Source organism: Danio aesculapii, chromosome 16 (genome assembly GCF_903798145.1).
Source record: "Danio aesculapii chromosome 16, fDanAes4.1, whole genome shotgun sequence".
Classification (NCBI taxonomy): Eukaryota; Metazoa; Chordata; class Actinopteri; order Cypriniformes; family Danionidae; genus Danio; species Danio aesculapii.
Window position 1 is genome coordinate 42,958,382 of NC_079450.1, and position 20,811 is coordinate 42,979,192.

At 38.0% G+C, this 20,811-nt stretch overlaps 1 protein-coding gene across 3 annotated transcripts in view; it reads left to right on the plus strand.

Annotated features, from left to right (window-relative positions):
- Positions 1-20,811, plus strand: part of cep76 (centrosomal protein 76) — an 88,107-nt gene that overhangs the window by 51,210 nt on the left and 16,086 nt on the right. For all 3 annotated transcript variants that reach the window (XM_056474812.1, XM_056474814.1, XM_056474811.1), the window contains one exon: positions 13,556-13,889. In XM_056474812.1, coding sequence (XP_056330787.1) covers positions 13,556-13,889 — 334 coding nt within the window. The remainder of the gene's footprint in view (positions 1-13,555; positions 13,890-20,811) is intronic.

The following is a 20,811-nucleotide window of genomic DNA, read 5'->3' on the forward strand; positions in this document are numbered from 1 at the left end:
TATTACAGTTTTATTACAGACAAGTTTTTTGTTAAAATTATTACAATATTACAGTTCCTCACTATCCTAAACAATTTATTAAACTTTTTAAAATGAAATATTTGAGTGCTTTATTTAAAATATATTTTAATAATATTACCTCAAATAAAGTTTTTTTTTACTTTAAAATGAATTTACTGTATATTTCATAATGTCCGTTTTTTTTTAGATTCTTTAAAAATATTTTTAATCCACAAAGTTTGTTACTTAACAGGGAAATGAAAATGTTGCTATGGCACTTAACTGAATTACAACACGTTTATGTTTTTATCTAATGTTCATAATTGTTTAGAATAGTTTTATGTATAATTTATCATCTAGAATTTTGCCTTTATAATAATTAATTCAGCGCAGGTAAAAAAAAAAACAAACAAACAACTATATCATTATTAGTTGGGTTGCCTTTAGGCAAATCAAAATTCATGCCATGCCTATAAAGCATTTAAACACCCTGCGTTCACACTGCAGCCACGTGTGGCCCAAATCTGATTTTTTTGCCCACATATGACTCAAGTAATGACAGTGTGAACAGCCCAAACCACACAGATTTGTGCCACAGTTATGTCAGATTTTATGTGACTTTTACATAATCTTTGTGTGACGTGCATCATCATTCTGTTCTGCAAACATCATCTGTTCCTCAGCAGCATAGTAGAATAGCACACAGGACAATTACTTTACCACTGAAAAAAAAAAAACATTTAAAGCCAAAACTGGTGCTTGTTAACCAATCTGGTTAACGATTTAGCCGTGTTGCAGATAGGGTATCCGGGGGCAAACGAAGGGGCACTTTCATTTTAGGGGAATTTTCTCTTTGAGAGAAAAAAAGGACAGGTGCTCAAGCGCCGAACAAAGTCTGTAACCACACCCATAGCAACAAAACTGAGTACCCTAGGAACGATATATCAACAACTATATCTCAGCATCAGAACATGAGACATATAAAGACATGGTGACTCATGCTAGCAAACAGGACTTTCTATATGCTACACATGCTAGCAGTGACTAGCTACATGGCAATAATGATTAGCTAAGTGCTGTAACATGCTAGAAATACTAAGTGTCCAGATTTGATCAAATATGTAAATAGGCTAGTCTACACCAGTGTACACTAGCATCTGTCTAGCAACCACCTAGATTACCCTAGCAATGGCCTAATATGTCTTTAGCAACTGCCTAGCAACCACCTAGGAACACCTTAGCAACTGCCTAGCAACCATTGAGATCACCCTAGCAACACCTTGCAATCACCCAGAACACCCTAGCAATGCCTTTGCAACTGCCTAGCAATCATTCACAACAGCACCTTAGCAACCACTTAGAACACCCTATCAACCACCTAGCAACACCTTAGCAACTTTCCAGTAACCATTCACAACACAGCACCTTAGCAACCACACAGAACACCCTAGTAATCACCTAGAAATGCCTAATCACCTAGAAACCACCTACCAACCTTTTCAGAACACCCTAGCTACTGCCCAGCAATGCCTTAGCAACCACTTGGCAACCATTAAGAACATCCTAACAACCACCTAGGAACACCTTAGCAACCACTCAGAACAACTTAGCAACCACTCAGAACACCCTCGAAACCACCTAGCAATGCCTTAAAAACCGCCTAGCAACCACCCATAACACCCAAGGAACATTTTAGCAACCACCTATCAACCACTCAGAACACTCTAGCAACCATGTTTGCCATTGCAAATCCCACTCACATTCAAATGTATATATCTAGTTAATATAAATATCTTTAGGTACATGTCACTTGAGTTAAGTAACTCTGCCCAACCAAGGACAGCAATTAATACAGTGCATACAAACTATTCACAGCGCATAATTTTTCCACAGTGTGTATTTAAATAGGCTTATTGTAAAATTTATTAAATTAACAATTTTTTTTTTCCAAAATTCTCCAGACCACATTCTAGAGCCCTGCATTCGGGCCGATTTTCACATCATATCTAGCACGCATATCGGGCTTCGGGCCTGCATTAGAAAAAACTGCAATTGCGTGCGGTCCGGATGCGCCAGTGATGTCTCGTGCTTAGAGATTTCCAGCCACGTACAATAGAGAACATAAAGAGAGAAATTGCCAATGGGGCACTTAATAATGTGAAAAATGCTAGAGGAAGGACAAACTTCTTGTCAGCTTTTCAAATAGTCACAACTTTAAATGATAAGCCACCTGGTTATGCACAATGCACAACTGTAAGTCCATAGTCGCCTGCAGAATTTTATTCCAACTATGCACAAATCCAGCACCGGCCCACCTCATCATCCCTTATTCTTATTTCAATCTCAAGAAACACTGATGCTTGCTGTCAAAGGCTACATTATTTAAGGGCATTCGTTACGACATAATTTGTTTCCTTTTTAATATTAATATATTTTTTTGAAATGTAATAAAAGCACAAAAGCACCAAGGAAAAATCAGACGCTCAAGACGTAATCTTTAAAATTATGACATATTAAAAAATTTGCAAATATATGACAGAGGATTGTGGTAGTGAAGCATTAATTTAATCCTTAATTTCTATTGACCGAAACAAATCATCCAGTTGAGTAATTGATGGGCTCAAACAAAAATAGAATTCATATATATTTCTTGGAAATTTCATATAGTTTGTCTCTTAGTTTTAATATATATTTTTGTTGGTCAGTTATCTACTAGCTAAAATAGAAGAACGAATAACATTTGAGGTGAAGTGCTACAAAACAAGTCCGCTATATGCTTCAGCGCCAAAACACCAACTGGATTGTGAAATGAAATAATAATCAAGTCCAAATAAAGTCAAAACTTAAATTGTTTAAAACACCTTGAATGGTAGCGATTCCATGCGAGGCAGCTGGCGGATCTGAATTGTCCGATGAAAGAAACACTGGCTGAGCATAAAGTTCCCCAGGCTCAGTTGCTGATGAGACTGCAGATCAATATTTGTCTCATTAGTTTTAGGCCTTTTGGCAAATGTCTCAATTAAGTTTAGTTGTTTTAAAGAGCGTTTACTCTTTTTGAACCTTGTTTTAAACAATAGCTCTCTAAATTGTAAGTTTTAGTGTGCGGAAAAACTTCAGCAAAACTATAGGCAATACATTTCTTTACCCATTTCCCACCATGCAAGTACATACACACAAACACACACCTTTATTTATTCTCCTTCTTTTTTGCTTTGTTAATATATTGTAGTGTATACTGTTTATTAATCAATTTGAATTATGTAATAAATAAATAAATAAAAAAGCTGCATGAATTCGCGCCCTCATGGTAGGTACGCACAGTGCATACAGCCGTACGGCTGCAGGCGGTGCTGGGTTAAATTGAGTAAATTCACTGTGGACCACATACCACTTGAATATCAATGTCACGTAAACTCAATCTTACATTTAAAAAACAAAAAAACTCCAAATGTTTCTCTAAATTATTCTGATAAAAAACGAAACTAAATACAAACTTTCTATTAAAGCAAATCTGGTCTGTTTTAATGGGTGTAACAGTATAAGCTGTTTAGCGAGGGAAAAAAACAAGCTTCGGGTCGGACTCAGGCGGACAAGGGCAGGGCTATAGCCTGTACGTCTCGGGCCAGGGCCGGGATAGGGCTTAGATTTAAGGCCTGTGCAGGGCTTTTCCATATTCTACATACTATTCTCACTAGAGGGCACTCCAGATATATGTATACTTGACCAGCCATTCACCCGGACTTCACGTTCCATCATGCATTACACCAATTTTTATACTGATTACAAATGCTATATAAACACCACACTCACACACCTTCATTGTGTGTTGTGGACTTCACCCGTGTTTCTTATGTCCTTGTTTTAATTTTTGAACTGATTCTTGTTTTATGATGGCTTGCTTCCTACTTATAGGAGTCACGGTGGCGCAGTGGGTAGCATGATAGCCACACAGCAGGATGTAAAAGAGAAGCTAATACTCAAAATGTCCTCTAGGTGTCAGCCTTGCATCATGACCAGACCATAGACTGTGGAGCAGACAATGGCAGAACAGTCAGATTGTGTCACTTTGATGAGGTTTATTGTTGCTTGAAACAGTAAATCTGTCTGTGTGTGTGTGTGCATGCGTGCATGCGTGCGTGCGTGTGTGTGTGTGTAGTAAGACATTTAGTACAATTCTCAATACATCTTTGTTAAACATGCTATGAAACAAACAAATACAAATAGGATGTGAAGAGATCAGTAATATGCAGATTCATACACAACATCAAGCAAGTTTTTGGGTAGCTATTTTTTATTTAAAATAGGTTACAACGCTGATTACTGTTATCTTTAATGCAAAAAGATCAAGAAACATTTGTTATTATCATTGGTGTCAGTAATAGTTAAAAAAAACATCAGCTTCATAATTTTTGTGGAAAATTAATTTACAAAATAAATTAATTTTCATCATTGAAAATAATAAGAACCATTATTAACCCTCTGGGGTCTGTGAGTTTTGGGACCTGGAGAAGTTTAGTTTAGTTGCGTATAAACATATGCTATAAGGGGCTAAAGTTTGATTAGACTGTAAACAGCACAAACTGAGCTACAATAATATATATATAGCAACATTTATGTACATGATGATGTTTTTGAGAAAGAAACATTTATGCGTGGTTAGTGATAAACTACAATTTTGAAGTCACTGAAATAACTCAGGAAACAGAATAGTCTTTTAAGAACTGGCTTTAGTAATCTAGTCTTTTTGATTCAAAACAATATATTAATATAGATTTAAAAAGACTTTTTGTGGAAAGGGTCTGAGAGGAGGCATGAACTGCTATAGCTAATGCAGTGATTTACACCTGAGAAGACAAATGCTTGCATAATGAGCTATAGATAAGTATGTGACTGAGAGGGCAGTTGCGAGAAAGAATGTGAGGAGTTATATATTGTATAATATTTTTTCTATTCTTAATTTATTGAGAATATTTTGCTAATACACAAAATAACTTAAAATTATATATACATATATAATCAGATCATAAAATACTGTAGACTGTTTATTTTGAACAATAGCATTATATTTATTATCACCCTTATATTGCACATTAAGTAGGCTTCATATTTAAACAAATTTTATTCTTGAGTAGCTGATTTTATTCTGACAATAGTCTCTTTTTTCAATATAAAAGATTTAATATATAGCTTAGTTGAACAACACATTAAATCAAGGAAGTAAGAATAAAGGACTTATTTTAACAAAATATATTATAAACTTATTATAAACAAAATATCAATTAAATATATTGTCAATATTTAGATTTTTAGAACATCCAATATTGGGACATCGGCACAGTTCTTACATTTTTGGTTCTATACACCATCACAATGGATTTGAAATGAAATGAACAAGATGTGCTTTAACTGCAGACTTTTTAAGTGTCAGCTTTAATTTGAGGGTATTTACATCCAAATCAGGTGAACGTTGTAGGAATTACAGCAGTTAGGGAACCGAAAGTGATGGGACTGAAAACTAATCATAAATCTAAGATTTACTCTTTAATTCTTGTTAGCAAATCCTTTGCAGTTAATTACAGCCAGTCTAGAATGCATAGACATTCAGATGCTGGATTTCATCCCTGGTGATGCTCTGCCAGGCCTCTACTGCAACTGTCTTCATTTCCTCCTGTTCTTGGAGCATTTTCCCTTCAGTTTTCTTTATTAAGTGAAATGCATGCTCAATCGGATTAAGGTTAGAGGATTGACTTGGCCATTGCATAACATTCCACTTCTTTCCCCTGAAAAACTTCATGCAGTATGCTTTGGGTCATTGTCCATCTGCTCAGTGAAGCATCGTCCAATGAGTTCTGAGGCATTTGGCTGAATATGGGCAGATAATATTGCCTGAAACACTTCAGAATTGATTGCAACACGTCACCTTCTGATTAAACCAGCACCTGATCACAGTGGACTCATGACCACCAAGGTTTTCCATGCCATTGCTCAAATGCCATTTTCTACATCAAGAGAGAAGGTGGTGCTATGGGTCAATTTATGTTACTCTCCAGGGGAAAGCCTGAAACCCATGCTACAGCTGACTAAATAAGCATTCTTTTTTTATTATTTAAAAAATAATTAAAAAAATAACAATAATAACAACAACGACACCCCTTTTAACCACTTCTCTTATGAGGTAGGGTCTGTGGGCTGCTTTCTTTCAACTCCTACATATTAGGCCTTCAATTTATTCTGTTTTACAGTTTAAAGATGTATATAAAAGAATGTTTATAAAATTCATTAAACAAATATTTTAGAGCATCAAAAGAGAGAAGGCAGTGTTTAGCAGCTGTGGTTGAACATATTCAACCACATGTGCATTTCCACTAATAGAGCAATTTGGTCTAATGGATTTTTGACTACATATTCATCTGAATTGCTACATCTATATACCCCCTTGAGAAATCTAAGATCTTGCACCTAAAACCTGCTGACTCTAGCACAGGGTTAATTATGCTTTCTTGGTGATTGGGTCTTGCAACTGGAATTTTTTTTATTAGATTTTTTTTATTGAATTCAGATTTTTTTAATATTTAGATTCAAAGGGAGGCAGGAACGAGAAAATTTGATAACCATTCGATAAACAATTAACAATAGTCCGGTGACGTCATCTCTCTGAATGGCAGCTTAAACAGCGGCTCCTCCGAGAAAATCGTTTACAAGCCCCAGTAAATCATCAAAAATATAATTTTCTTGACTTGTTTTGTTTGATAAGTGGGGCAAGTATGGGAAGAAGAGACGGAAACAAAAAATGCACTGCAGGAGAAACTTTACACGAAAACGTAGACAATGGCTCCCACGCACATGGACCAGTTAGCGAAGCCAATGCTAACAACGCTACCCACCTGAGTGACGCGGCAAGTCTGGCAAAAGTTCTGGAGGAGATAAGGGACTTTTGTAAAGACACAAAACAACAACTAAGGGAGATCATCACCGAACTCACTAGTGTCAATCAAAAAATAGCGGAGGCGGAAATGCGAATTGGAAAAGCAGAAGACCGGATCCAAAACATGGAACAGGTAATGAGCAAAATGATAAAAGTGATAAATCAACAAGAAAATAAACTGCTCGACCAAGAAAGGAGGTCACGGCGGGAAAATATAAGGATCTATAATGTGCCCGAGGGAGCTGAGGGGGCATCGATGACTCAGTTTATGGAGAAATTTCTACCTGACGTGCTGGATATTCCGCCGACCACAGATATCGGTATTGAGAGAGCTCATCGCGCGTTGGCCCCGAAACCAACAGGTGGAAGACAAGAAAGGCCGCGGTCAATAATAATCAAATTCCGTCGCTACAAAATTAAAGAAGAGATCTTACGCAAAGCCTGGGGAAAAAAGGTGCTCTGGAATGAAAGATCGATATACTTTGATCAAGATTACTCTCCGACGGTTTTGCAGAAACGCAAGGAATATACTGAGGCGAAACGAGTATTAAAACAGAAGCAAATACGCTTCCAGACCCCGTTCCCGGCTAAACTTCGGGTGTTTTACGAGGATGGGACACGATTGTATGAGACGGCAGAGGAGGCGACTTCAGATATGAAAGACAGGGGACTGCCCGTTAATGTCATCACGCCGAAAGAAAGCCTCGCTGAACAGCTATCCCGTACTGCTTGGGAGATGATGAGAGGATTGAAACCACAGGAGACGGAAGAGGAATGAGAGAGGAACATTAGGGAGAGGTTGCAAGTTTTTAGAAGACGACCCTTATCCCCTTCAGACGAACTTTAAATGTAAACTAACTCTAAATATCTGGTGAGCTATGCAAACCCTGAAAAGGTGGTGCTATATTTAGTTCGATGAGCATATAGCAGTGCAATATTACTGTTTTTTGTTTTGTTTTTCTCTTCCTACTTGCATTTAGTTTTCTATGAATCCTTCTTCCCTATATAAATGAGAATATGCACAAGGGAGGATACACAAGGAGTGAAATGCACACAGACTCTAATAAATGCTGCAATGGAGGCCCCATATCTACATGGGAAATAGACTCCCCCCACAGCTAGATGTTTTTTCTAGCCCAATTATGGGTCATAGGTTAGAGACCCCAGCCTTGGAATCATACCGCTACTTGTTATTGAGTTCTATATATTTTTTAGTTCATATTTGTTCAGGGAGTGAACCAGTTGAGTTCTTTATAGCCAAATTCATAAACATATGGTCTTCAGATAAATATGGGTAAGGAAAAAGTTAAAAACCTATCTTATAATGTCAATGGGATGTTAAATCCAATCAAACGTAACAAGATTCTAACAAAAATGAAGAAGGAACAAGCTCACAAAGTATACCTACAGGAAACTCATTTAAATGATAAAGAGCATGAAAAATTGAAGAAACTAGGTTTCTCAAATGTATTTTTCTCATCTTATAAAACAGGACATAGACGAGGAGTTGCTATACTTATTTCAAATAAGTTAAATTTTGAAAAACTATCGGAAAAGAAAGACAAAGAAGGCAGATATATATTGATAAAAGGCAAAATATATGAGCACTCTGTTACTCTATTAAATATATATGCACCTCCAGGAAGTGATATTAGTTTCTTTCAGAAAATTACTAGTATGACAATAGAAACAGAAGGATTGTTGATATGTGGGGGCGATTTAAACGTACATTTAAACCCAAAATTAGACTCCTCGAAGGGTAAAAGTTATGACAAGAAACCGTTGTACAAGAAGATTAAAACATTATTTGAGGACATTGGTCTGATCGATGTATGGAGAGATTTTTATCCTAACAGAAGAGATTACACCCATTATTCTGCCCCACACTCTTTATATACCAGAATAGACTATTTTATAATGTTTGGAAAAGATAAAGATAAAATACACACTTGTGAAATTGGAACAATAGATATAAGTGACCATGCACCTGTATATTTATCCATTGATTTTGACCTACAACCAAAGAACACTACATGGAAACTAAACATAAGCTTATTCAATGACCTCTGTTTTAAGGAACAAGTTAAAAATGAAATTAGTTCCTATCTGGAATTGAATGATAATGGTGAGGTCTCGCCTCCTATTTTATGGGATGCCCTGAAGGCCGTATTAAGAGGTAAACTCATAGCAATATCTTCATACAAGAAAAAAAGAAGAAAAAAAATGCTAGATGAGCTACACGATAAGTTAAAGGAGTTAAAAGTTTAAAAAAGTAAAAAAAAAAAAGACACAAGGTGAGTTTAGCTCAAAACATACTAGATGAAATTAAGAAAACTAGAGGCAAAATTAATGATTTGGCTACACAAGAGATAAAGAAGAATTTAATGTTCTTAAAACAGAGGTACTATGAAGGTGGATCTACTGCTATGTAAATATTGGCTTGGAAATTGAAGAAGAAAACAGCAAAAAATACAATTCACAAAATTAGAGACCCCAAAACCAAAACAATAAGAAACAAACAAAATGAAATTCAGGAAGTTTTTAAAGAATACTATAAAACTCTATATTCTAGAGCTCCAGGGGGAGATGTGACTCAAATTGATAATTACTTGAATTCCTTAAAATTACCTTCATTAAATGAAGAACAAAATAGTAGAATGACCCTTGATATAACTGAGGAAGAATTAAAACTTGCAATTAATAAACTTAAACCAGGCAAATCACCTGGATCAGATGGCTATACAACAGAATGGTATAAGGAATTTAGAAATCAACTAACTCCTATCATGCTTCCTACATTTAATTAGGTTCTAAAACAAGCACAAACCCCACCTAGCTGGAAGGAGGCAATAATATCAGCCATACCAAAAGAAGGCAAAGATCAAATGGAATGTGGGTCTTTCAGACCAATATCTGTTCTAAATGTGGACTATAGACTTTTTACCTCTATTATGTCAAAGCGAATGGAAGAACTTATGCCTATGCTGATACATAATGATCAGACAGGTTTTATAAGACAACGATGAACACAAGACAATATAAGGAGGACACTACACATAATGAATCATATACATAAAAATAACACTGAATCAATTATCATAAGTATTGATGCTGAAAAAGCATTTGACTCGGTCAATTGGATTTTCCTTTACAGAGTATTACTCAGATTTGGTTTTAATGATACAATTATAAAAACAATACAGTCCCTATATAATAAACCCACAGCAAGGATCAAAATCAATGGATATTTATCAAACTCTTTTACTTTAGAAAGGGGTTCACGGCAGGGATGTGCATGGTCACCATTACTATTTGCGTTATATTTAGAACCATTAACACAGTACATTAGACAGAATGAGGATATTAGAGGAATACATTTAAAAAAAACAGAACACAAATTGGCTTGCTATGCAGATGATATTCTCATATACCTGAGTCAACCAACACATTCACTACCGGAACTAATACAGTCACTTGAAATATTTGGTCACCTATCGGGCTATAAGATTAATATAAATAAAACACAGATACTTTCATACAATTACAGAGTGCCAAGAGAAATTAAAAATAGATTCCCATTGAATTGGCAATCAGAATCATTCAAATATCTTGGCATCGTTATGCCAAAAGATCTCACAAAATTATTTGAGTGTAACTATCAGCCTACTCTTAAAAAAATTAAAGAGGATATAGAAAGATGGAATTTAATCCCCTTTTTTGATTTTAGCTCACGTATTGAGTCTATTAAAATGAATATCTTACCTAGATTATTATACCTTTTCCAGACCATACCTATAATAATTAACCAAAACCAGTTTAATGAATGGGATAGAATGTTATCAAGATTTATACGGCAGGGTAAAAAACCTAGAGTTCGTTATAAAACATTACAGCTAACCAAAGAAGAAGGGGGCTGGGGATTACCCTCCCTAAGAGACTATTTCTGTGCAGCACAGATGGGATTCATAATATGCTGGTGTAACCCATCATATGAAGCCCAATGGAAAAACATAGAGCAGAGAATATCCTCAATTCCTATACAGGCAACCCTGGCAGATAGTGACCTACAAGACCATATTAAGGCTATTGACAACCCATGGATAAAATGCACTTTCAATGTTTGGAGATCTATAATAACAGAACATAAACTTAAAAATGAGATTATGCCACTTAAATGGTGTGCATATGACTCAGAATTTACACCAAATAAATTAGACACTCGATTCAAAGATTGGATAAACAAAGGGATTACGGCTCTGTGTGACATATTGAAAGATGGTATATTAGACAACTTTGAGATACTTAAAGAGAAATATTCATTAGAAGCACAAGATTTTTATAGATACTCACAAATGAGACATTTTGTTAACAAAATGATGGAAAATGGGGTGGAAACAATGATCGGCTTAACGGATTTGTTTAGAAAAGCGTATAAGTCAGATCTTCAAAGTAAAATGATCTCCGGTATATACAAATGTTTGTTAAATCTTAAAACACACTCAACTACCTACATTAGAAGTAAGTGGGAGAAAGAAGCGGGAATTATTATAACTGAGGATGAATGGACAAAAATATGGAGGTGTCAATGGAAATGTTCTAAATCACAGAAATGGAGGGAATTTGGTTGGAAGAGTTTAATAAGATTTTTTATCACACCCTCCCAGAAATCATATCATGCTGGAAATATGTCTATGTGCTGGAGAAAATGCGGAAATCAAAAGGCGAATCATTATCACATTTTCTGGGACTGCTCGGCTATTAAAAAATATTGGAAAGAAATACACAATACCTTACAAAATATTTTTGAATCTGTGATACCCTTTGATTGTAAAACTCTATTTTTTGGACATATACCTGAGGAATGGTTAAAAATGGATAAATATCTAATGAATATTTTATTGGTAGCGGTCAAAAAGAGCATTACCAAAAAATGGCTGTCACATGAAAGTCCTACTCTAAATGAGTGGATGGAAATTACAATGGAAATGTATAAAATGGAACAAATTACCGCATTTGTAAATCAGAAAATGGAACAATTTATTTCATTCTGGGAAAAATGGACCAACTATGCAACATCCCATAATCCTGGACTTTTAGATTAACCTAAAATTGGATGGATCACTCCCTACATGTACATAGTTGTGTTGCTGACGTGTAAGCATATGTTATTTTACTGGTTTATTTATTTACTTTTACTTAATTGCCCCCCCCCCTTTTTTTTCCCTTCTATTTTATTTATTTAAATTATTATTCCTTATTATTATTTATTTATTTTACTTTATATTGTGTATAACATTAGTGTACGTGCGCACAAAAGGAAAGCATATACTGCTGAAAGAGAAAGTGGATGTTTAGAATTTGTGCTTATATTTGTGAGTGTATACAGATGTGAGACCTCTGACATGTACCTGATGTAATTGTAAAACTTTTTGAGAAAATAAAAAAGATAATTAAAAAAACAAAAAAACAATTACCAATAACATTTCACAGCACTGCAAGTTTTTTTTTGCCATAAAATAAAAAGTAAAAATGCAGCTTTGGTGAGAGTACATAGTTCAAAAACTTGAACAAATATTAATCTTAAATCTTAAAAGGAATTGGAATTGGGACTTATTCTACACTAGATACATAGTACCTCCCGCTAGCAAAAAAAAAACCATTTGAACATTTGTTTGCATGTTCAAGAGAAAGACCGTCATTGACTAGACCTTCAATTAATAGCTTTCAGTTTATTCTGAATCTGACATTAAAACCACAAACAGTAAATTTTTTGAAAATATTACTAACAAAAGATCTGGTTTAAATTTCATTTTATGAATATTTGTTAACTGTTTATTTGTTCACAAATGAAACATAGCACTGCAGTGTTTCCTCTAGGATTTTTTACACAGATCTACCAACTACCTGTGGCGTTATTTCATCGTTATTTTATCGTTAATTGTGATTTAATAAGCTATTATGTTATAACCTTATTTTGTATAACATGACAAACACAATTTGTGTATATCTTTATAAAATGAATATTTCCCACTGGGCCTTAAACAATAAAAACTATTACTGAAAGGTTTTGTAACTTTTATCTCTGATCTCTGATATGTGCATTTTAAGACTACACATTATTATTTTTTATATATTGAAATCTCTACAACAGACCAGACAATAGTCTGCAAACTACTTGGTAGGTTTTAAGTAATAAAGCTCTAAAATTTGATAACATGTCATCCTTAATATGTCAATTTATGCAAGGCAGGTTTTGTATAATATCTAACGATGCACAGCATTTTCTTTTTATAAGCCATAACAGTCCCAAACAGATGACATACTGTTTCTCTTTGACCCCAAAGTTTCATCAGTGTCAGGTTCTGTCAAGCCATTGTACAAGTAGTCAAAGTACAGTACTTAGTACTTAGTGTGCCAAGTTGATGCTGCCTTGGCAGACTACTTTCCTCTTGCATGCCACATGGGCAGAATTTAATCTTTAAAAAAAAAAAAAAAAAACAGTAATCATGTTTTATTGTATTCCAAATGCCATTAATAATAAAACCATCTCTGCAGGCATGATTGTGGGATATGCAGTGCTCCCTGTTTGCACTGCTTTAAGATGCCCTCCTATTCTTTTTTCTGTTCTAGGTACCTTCACCGTCCAATTGACCCAGATTCTCCTTCCATGATCTTCCAACCAAAACCTGTGCACCCTTACCAGACACTTGGCTGTGTATTTAACCACAAGATATTTCTGGCAAACTGTCAGGTGTCAGATGCTGTGGAGCTGTGTGCATTTGACTTTACAGACGGCTCCCGCTGGAAGGCCATGAGTGAGGAGGCTGTTAAATCTGTATGTGACCCTGGCTTCAACACCTCACTCCCTCCAACTCCTCCTCTCTGCTCCCCTTCTTTAGTTCCCAATGAGTCCAGCAACCAACTTGAGCTGGAAATGCGGTACTTATTATCAGAGCACAGAAAGGTAATTACACAACACACAAGAATTCTCTGACACTAAACTTGCACATAGTGCATTTCTGAATACTCTTTACCCTTTAAGTTATGGTAAGCAGGGGCAGTTATAGGGGTGGCCAGTGCCCTCATGTCAACAATCTCCACTGTTCCCACATGTGTGTCTTTTTCTCCTGCTGCGCAACATCAGATAAACAGTGGTCAGTGACAGAGACAGGCATGAATGAAGCAGAGATTCAGTTTGAGTTAAAACACCAAGTAAGAGTATTTCATTTATTTGTTCTGGAGTTTATTCAAGACTTTCTGCAATGATGAGTCGCACACAAATGCCATTACAAAGTTCACAGTACACACACACACACGTTTAACTTTGCACTGTTTTAGCAGCAAATGTGACAGAATACAAGTTAATATACACTGCTGTATGGATATTCATTATACTGCTGTACAAAATACACCTGATTTAATCCGAATCAAACCAGCATCCTCCTATGTAGTTGTACTGACACTTTGCAGCTGTGCTGATTCCAGCAGTTAGGAATTACATAGCGGCATTACTGTATTTTTATTACAAACATGCACTGTTTAACCATTATGTACTGTTGGGGATGTTTTGATCCACTCTGGGGTGATTTTGAGTCTTAATTTGGACATAACCTTTATTTTGATTCAGCTAGCAGAATGATTTTTGGTGACAAATAATTTTTATTTTGACACATTTTGGGAAAATGCTTTGAAAATGTAAAAAAAGAAAAAACTCAACAATACACTCTGGGCTAATTCACTACCCTTTTGTTATGTTAGGGATGTAAACATCCACTAAATTAAACTACTGTGAAAAGCATCAGATTTTTTTAAAGGGCACATAGGTTACCCCTTTTTTCATATTTAATATAAGTCTTTTGTGTCCCCTTTTGTGTCTGTAAAGTTTCAGCTCAAAACACCCATCAGATTATTTATTATAGCTGTTTGTAGTGTCTATATTATAGCTGGAAAAAAGGTTTTGCTGTTTTTTTGTACTGGCCCTTTAAGTCTAGTCCTCCCCGCCCACCGTTCCCACGTGCCTGTCAGCAATCGCCGCCCTCGGCTGCCTCAGGAAGCAGATCTCACATAACGTGCGTGAGAAATACTACAGTAAGAACTTTAACAATCAGTATTTGATGCATTTTTTTGTTGATTTGCAACAATGAGTCACACACAATGTCATTACAAAGTTCACGCACACACACAGCAAGGACACAAACACATAGCGCACACACATACACACACACACACACACACAAACGTAGCGCTGACGCGGACACACACTTAGCTCAGACACGCAGACACACACACACACAGCTCAGACACGAAGACACACACACACACAGAGAGAGAGAGAGAGCGTTAAGCTTTGCACTCGTTTTGCACGCATGTGACATGATACTGGTCATATCCACTGCTGTATGGATATCTCTTATATTAATGTATATTAATAACCGGGATTGAAGCGTCTTCCTGTATAATTGTTCTGACACGCGGCTGTGCTGATTAAGTGCATCTGAAGTGAATCGCTGTAATTCATTACACACATGCTCTGTTTTAAAACATTTTAAACATGTAAAACTCACTCTTAATCACGTTTGATGATGATTGATGATCCTAGCGAACTAAACACACCTTTTATTCCCGGCCGCTTTGCGCTCGTCCTGTCTTGATTATATGATTATACACGTGACTACCGGACATGTTAATGCGCGCAGCTGTCAATCAATATTGGTGGGCGGGGGGACCACTCTCCTACGTAAAGTTGCGGTCGATCTGAAAACAGCTCCAATTGGTCCACCATTTTTATGTTGTTAAATTTGAAAAAAAAAAAGGACTGGGTGTGTTTATTTCACCCCAGTATGACAGTTTATACACTATACTCACACACATTTCTGTCTAAACAGCTTGAAAAGTAAATTTTTCACCATAGGTGCCCTTTAAGTCCTGATCAAAACTACAAAATGTTTCATAAAATAACAGGATTTTAACTCTTTAATTGCCAAGTTCATAAATGTCACTGATTTGGTGTCAAACAACACAAAATGACTTATTTTTAATATAAAAAGTAATTGTGGACTGGATTTTTAAAATCTTTTATCACAAGATTAGTAACGACATTGCCTTTCATGCAGTTTGTTTTTGTGCAGCATATAATTTAAATTTTTTCTCCCTCATTTACTGTTGCTGTATTTGCCCCATTGACTTTCATTATAATCACATTTTTAATTGCAAGGCCATGACACCATATAATTATGCATGCTTAATTGTTGGTGGTTTTCATTGTTGTAAAGAAGTAAAATTAGCATTTTTTTTCTGTTGATCATCAATTGGCATCATTAACCCTTTAGATAGGCCTGCGCAAAAAAAAAAAAAAAAAAAAAAAAGCTTAGTTTCTAGATTTTATTTGGAGTTATATGTGTAACAGTAGGATGCTGTGTTGAGGATCCACGTGCAGTTTATTACAAGAGAGAATGGTCAGGCAGGCAACGGTCAAACAGATATGAACAGAATCATAAGGGTAATCCAGAAGCGTAGACAGAAACAAATAGTCAGTACAGGCGGCAAAACAACACCTCAACTCTCAGGGCAACATGGAGTAAACAAAAACAAAGAGGGTGTATTTATGCACTGGAAAAGATCTTTTAATCCCAGTTTCTTTGCAAATCCTGTTTTGTGGACATGTTTATACATGTTACAATGGAGTGATGTTAATACGCTCCTGTCAATTTTTTGATGAGCTGGGAAAACCGCACTTCAATGTCACGTTGTGGTGGACCTCAAAATCACTGGGTTATGGATTCTATTTTATTGTCAGAAAATAAAAAAATAGACTGAAATAATATCAATGAAATTTGTTTGATCTTTCTCCGTCTGTTACATATTTCCCCCTGTTCGAATGCTGTTGTCTTTGCTGTAGAGAACAGCAGGCGATGGTAAGCAGGAAGAACCGACCCTTCTCTGGCACACAACTTGAGAGGTCCCATGATCTCCCTAAAGATTGGACCTTGAAAGATGATGTCCTCTGTGTGGTTCCTGGATGGTTTGGACAGTCACCTCAGAGAGTTGCCACATCAGAGAGTTCTAGTTCCTCGACTCTTTTGTGTTAATGCACAGGGTGGAGGGAAAGTTTACACTGCTGAGATTGTGAGACTCAGAAGGGTACACTTTCTTATAGTGCACCTGTTTACCTGATGCTGCATGTAGTCCTATGAGTTTGCACAATAAATAATCAAATAACCATTGGGAAACTTCCTAATTTCCTCAGAAACAGAATCTCTGCTTCATTCCTGTCTGTGTCTGTCACTCACTGTGACGTTTTCAGCAGAGTATAATAAATGCTATAATGGGCATTTTGAGCTGAAATGTTGCAGACACATCCTGTAGACACCAAAGGCTTCTTACATTTTGTAAAAGGGGTATATATAAAAGCCCTTTAACATTCATCTTATTCTGCATTCATGATTACTTACAGTGCACAAGTAGCCCTTGCCTGGCCTTCCACTTACTGTTTTCTAGATTAGAACTAATAAATGTTGATTGCTCATATTGACCTTTTAACCATTAGCCAATATTTTGGACCTGCTAATGGTGTTAATTAAATGGTTTTAAATTATTATTATTTTTTTATTATTATTATGTATTTTTTTAAGAACACGCTGCATAAATATCAAAGTTCAGAGCTGATTTTTTGAAAGTCTCAGTTTTTACTCGCTCCATGTGCGCTCTGGTGCAGCTGCGACTCCTCAGCTCTTTGCTGGGATGGCTTCTGGCTCTTTCCCCGCCAGTGGTAAGTTCCCCATCCCCTGCTCCTCCCCATGCAGGGAGATGGAAGCAGGCAGACCAATCCTTTTCCAGCATCTTAGCTGCCTCATATGGCAGACAAACGGGCTTCACCCCCGCTCAGCTTAACTTTTAACGCTTACTCTCCTTCTCAGCAGTGAGTGCATCTGGACAATGTGTCTCTCATTCTTCCGAGTTTCGGGCACCACTTTAATGAAGTTTATGGCTCTTTGGCCATCTGGAAGAAGAAGGTGGAGAAGCTGTAACGAGGAGACTGACACGGAGGGATCCATTATGCAGTATTTATTAGTCACAGTCAAACACAAACATCCAATACGCACTAAAGTGCAAACACACATCAACAGTAATCAATAATGGTCTTGGGGCTGGCGGCTGACAGACCAGGCATAGATCAGTGGCAGGCGGTGTGGTTCAGAATCCGTTAGACAGGCTTGGGTCGAGGGCAGTCAGCGTGGTTCAGTCCGTGTATAAAGCAAGGGTCGTGGGCAGGCAGAAGTCAACTCAGTCAGAAACAGTCCGGGGTTATTCTCAGAAGATCAGACAGGAAAGAATGCTCAGTAATGCTGGCCGGGGCTAAACAAGACTTCGCAATGAACTGGTGTTTGAGTGTGGCTTATATAGGAAGCGTGGGTCGCTAACTAGATTCAGTTCAGGTGTGTGCACAATCAGTTTAGATGGATGATGTAATGCTTAAGTCCGGGGATGGTGACCTCTGCTGGCCAGCGAGGGGAATGACTGGGACCGAGTCGGTAACAGAGCCCCCCTCCAACGAACGGCTCCTGAAGTGAGGAATCGCGACGCCGGGGTCTTCCACGGGGGCGAGGGGCCGGCATTTCCGGGTGTTGCAAGTGGAACTTATTCACCAGAGTTGGGTCGAGAATGTCCTTACGGTTGATCCAAGATCTTTCCTCCGGGCCGTACCCCTCCCAGTCGATAAGGTACTGTAGTTGTCCGCCCCGGCGTCTGGATCTCAGGATCTCGTGGATCAGATAAGCCTCCTCTCCATCGATCATGATAGGCGGGGGACCCTGTTCACCGGCTGCCACCTCCTCGGCTGGACCAACAGCAGGCTTGAGCAGAGAGACATGGAATGCGGGAGAGATAGGATAATGGTTAGGGAGTGTCAGTCGAAAGGAAACAGGAGAGATTTGTCTTTCTATTTGGAAAGGACCCACGTACCTAGGGCTGAGTTTCTTGCAGGGTAGTTTCAGGTGAAGATCTCGAGCGGATAGCCACACCCACTGTCCTGGGGAATACGTGGGACCAGGACGACGATGCCGATCAGCCTGTTCTTTGAATCTTCGGATGGCATGCGCTAGATAGGTGTGAGCTGCGTTCCATACCTCCTCACATTTCTTGAACCAAGTGTCGACGGCTGGGAGTTCAGAAGTTTCACCAGACCAGGGAAATAGAGGGGGTTGAAAACCAAGTACACATTGAAAGGGAGTCAGACCGGTAGATGACTTTCTCAGAGAGTTCTGCGTGTATTCTGCCCACATGAGAAATTTGTTCCACTCCACCTGGTTGGAGTGACAATAGGTGCGCAGGAATCGACCGATCCCCTGATTGAGGCGTTCCGTTTGTCCATTGGACTGTGGGTGATAGCCTGAAGTTAGACTGATGTTGACCTGGAGGTTCTTGAAGAATGCAGACCATAATCGGGAGGTAAATTGGGGACCTCGATCTGAGACGATTCCTTTAGGTAGACCATAGTAGCGGAATACACATTCACATAGTAGTTCTGCCGTCTCCAGAGCTGTCGGCAGCTTGGGTATGGCGATGAGTCGACAAGCCTTAGAGAAACGATCAATGACGGTAAGTATGGTGGTATTCCCTTGGGACTGAGGTAAATCGGTGATGAAATCAATGGCTATGTGTGACCAGGGACGACGTGGGACCTCTAGGGGTTGAAGCAGCCCGGCTGGACGGTGACGGGAGTGTTTAGCCATCTGACAGGAAGAGCATTTGTTAATGAAATTGATCACATCTTTATTGATAGATGACCACCAGTAGCGGGACTGGATTAGTTGAACTGTAGCTGTGCTGCCTGGGTGACCGGAACTGGGATGGTTGTGGACTTCAGCAATAAGTTTTTCACGAAGCAACGAGGAAACAAAGATTCTCTTCTCGGGACATGCCTGCAGAGTAGGGTTTTGTTCAGATGCCTGAATGATTTCATTCCCGATATCCCATTGAATGTGTGCTAGGATTAAGGGATCCTTCAAGACTGGCTCGACATCCTCAGCCAATGTTTCTTCATCCGAAAGGCGAGAGAGAGCGTCCGCCTTGACATTCTTGGAACCGGGGATGTAGGTGACTTTGAAGTCGAAGCGAGTAAAGAATAGAGCCCACCTTGCTTGTCTAGGGTTTAATCTCTTGCAGGACCAGATATATTCGAGGTTTTTGTGGTCTGTAATAACGGTGAATGGGTGTTTAGCGCCCTCAAGCCAATGTCTCCACTCCTCCAAAGCTGCTTTCATGGCTAGGAGTTCGCGATTGCCAACGTCATAATTTCTCTCAGCTGGGTTGAGCTTACGGGAATAAAAGGCACAGGGATGGAGTTTATTCGTGGTTTGGGATCTCTGGGACAGAATGGCTCCAATACCCGTGTTGGATGCATCGATCTCGACCACAAATGGTTGATTAGGATCAGGATGACACAGGATGGGTGCGGTTGAGAAACAGGACTTGAGTTGGTTGAATGCTCTAATGGCGTCTAGATTCCACTTCAGACGAGCGTTGTTGGCTTTGACCATGGCTGTAAGGGGAGCTGCTACTGTACTGAAGTTTCTGATAAACCGTCTGTAAAAGTTGGCAAACCCCAGGAAACGTTGTAGCTGTCGGATGGTCTCAGGTTGTGGCCATTGCGTGACGGAGTCGACCTTCTGCTGATCCATGGCGACTCCCTCGGGACTGATGATATAGCCCAGAAATGAGATGCAGGTTTGATGGAACTCACATTTAGAGATCTTGGCATACAGCTGGTGTTGAATCAGACTTTTAAAACAGCTCTGACATGCTGGATATGTTCAGGTAAGGAATTGGAGTATATAAGGATGTCGTCGATGTATACGTTGACCCACTGATTGAGCATGTCTCTAAAT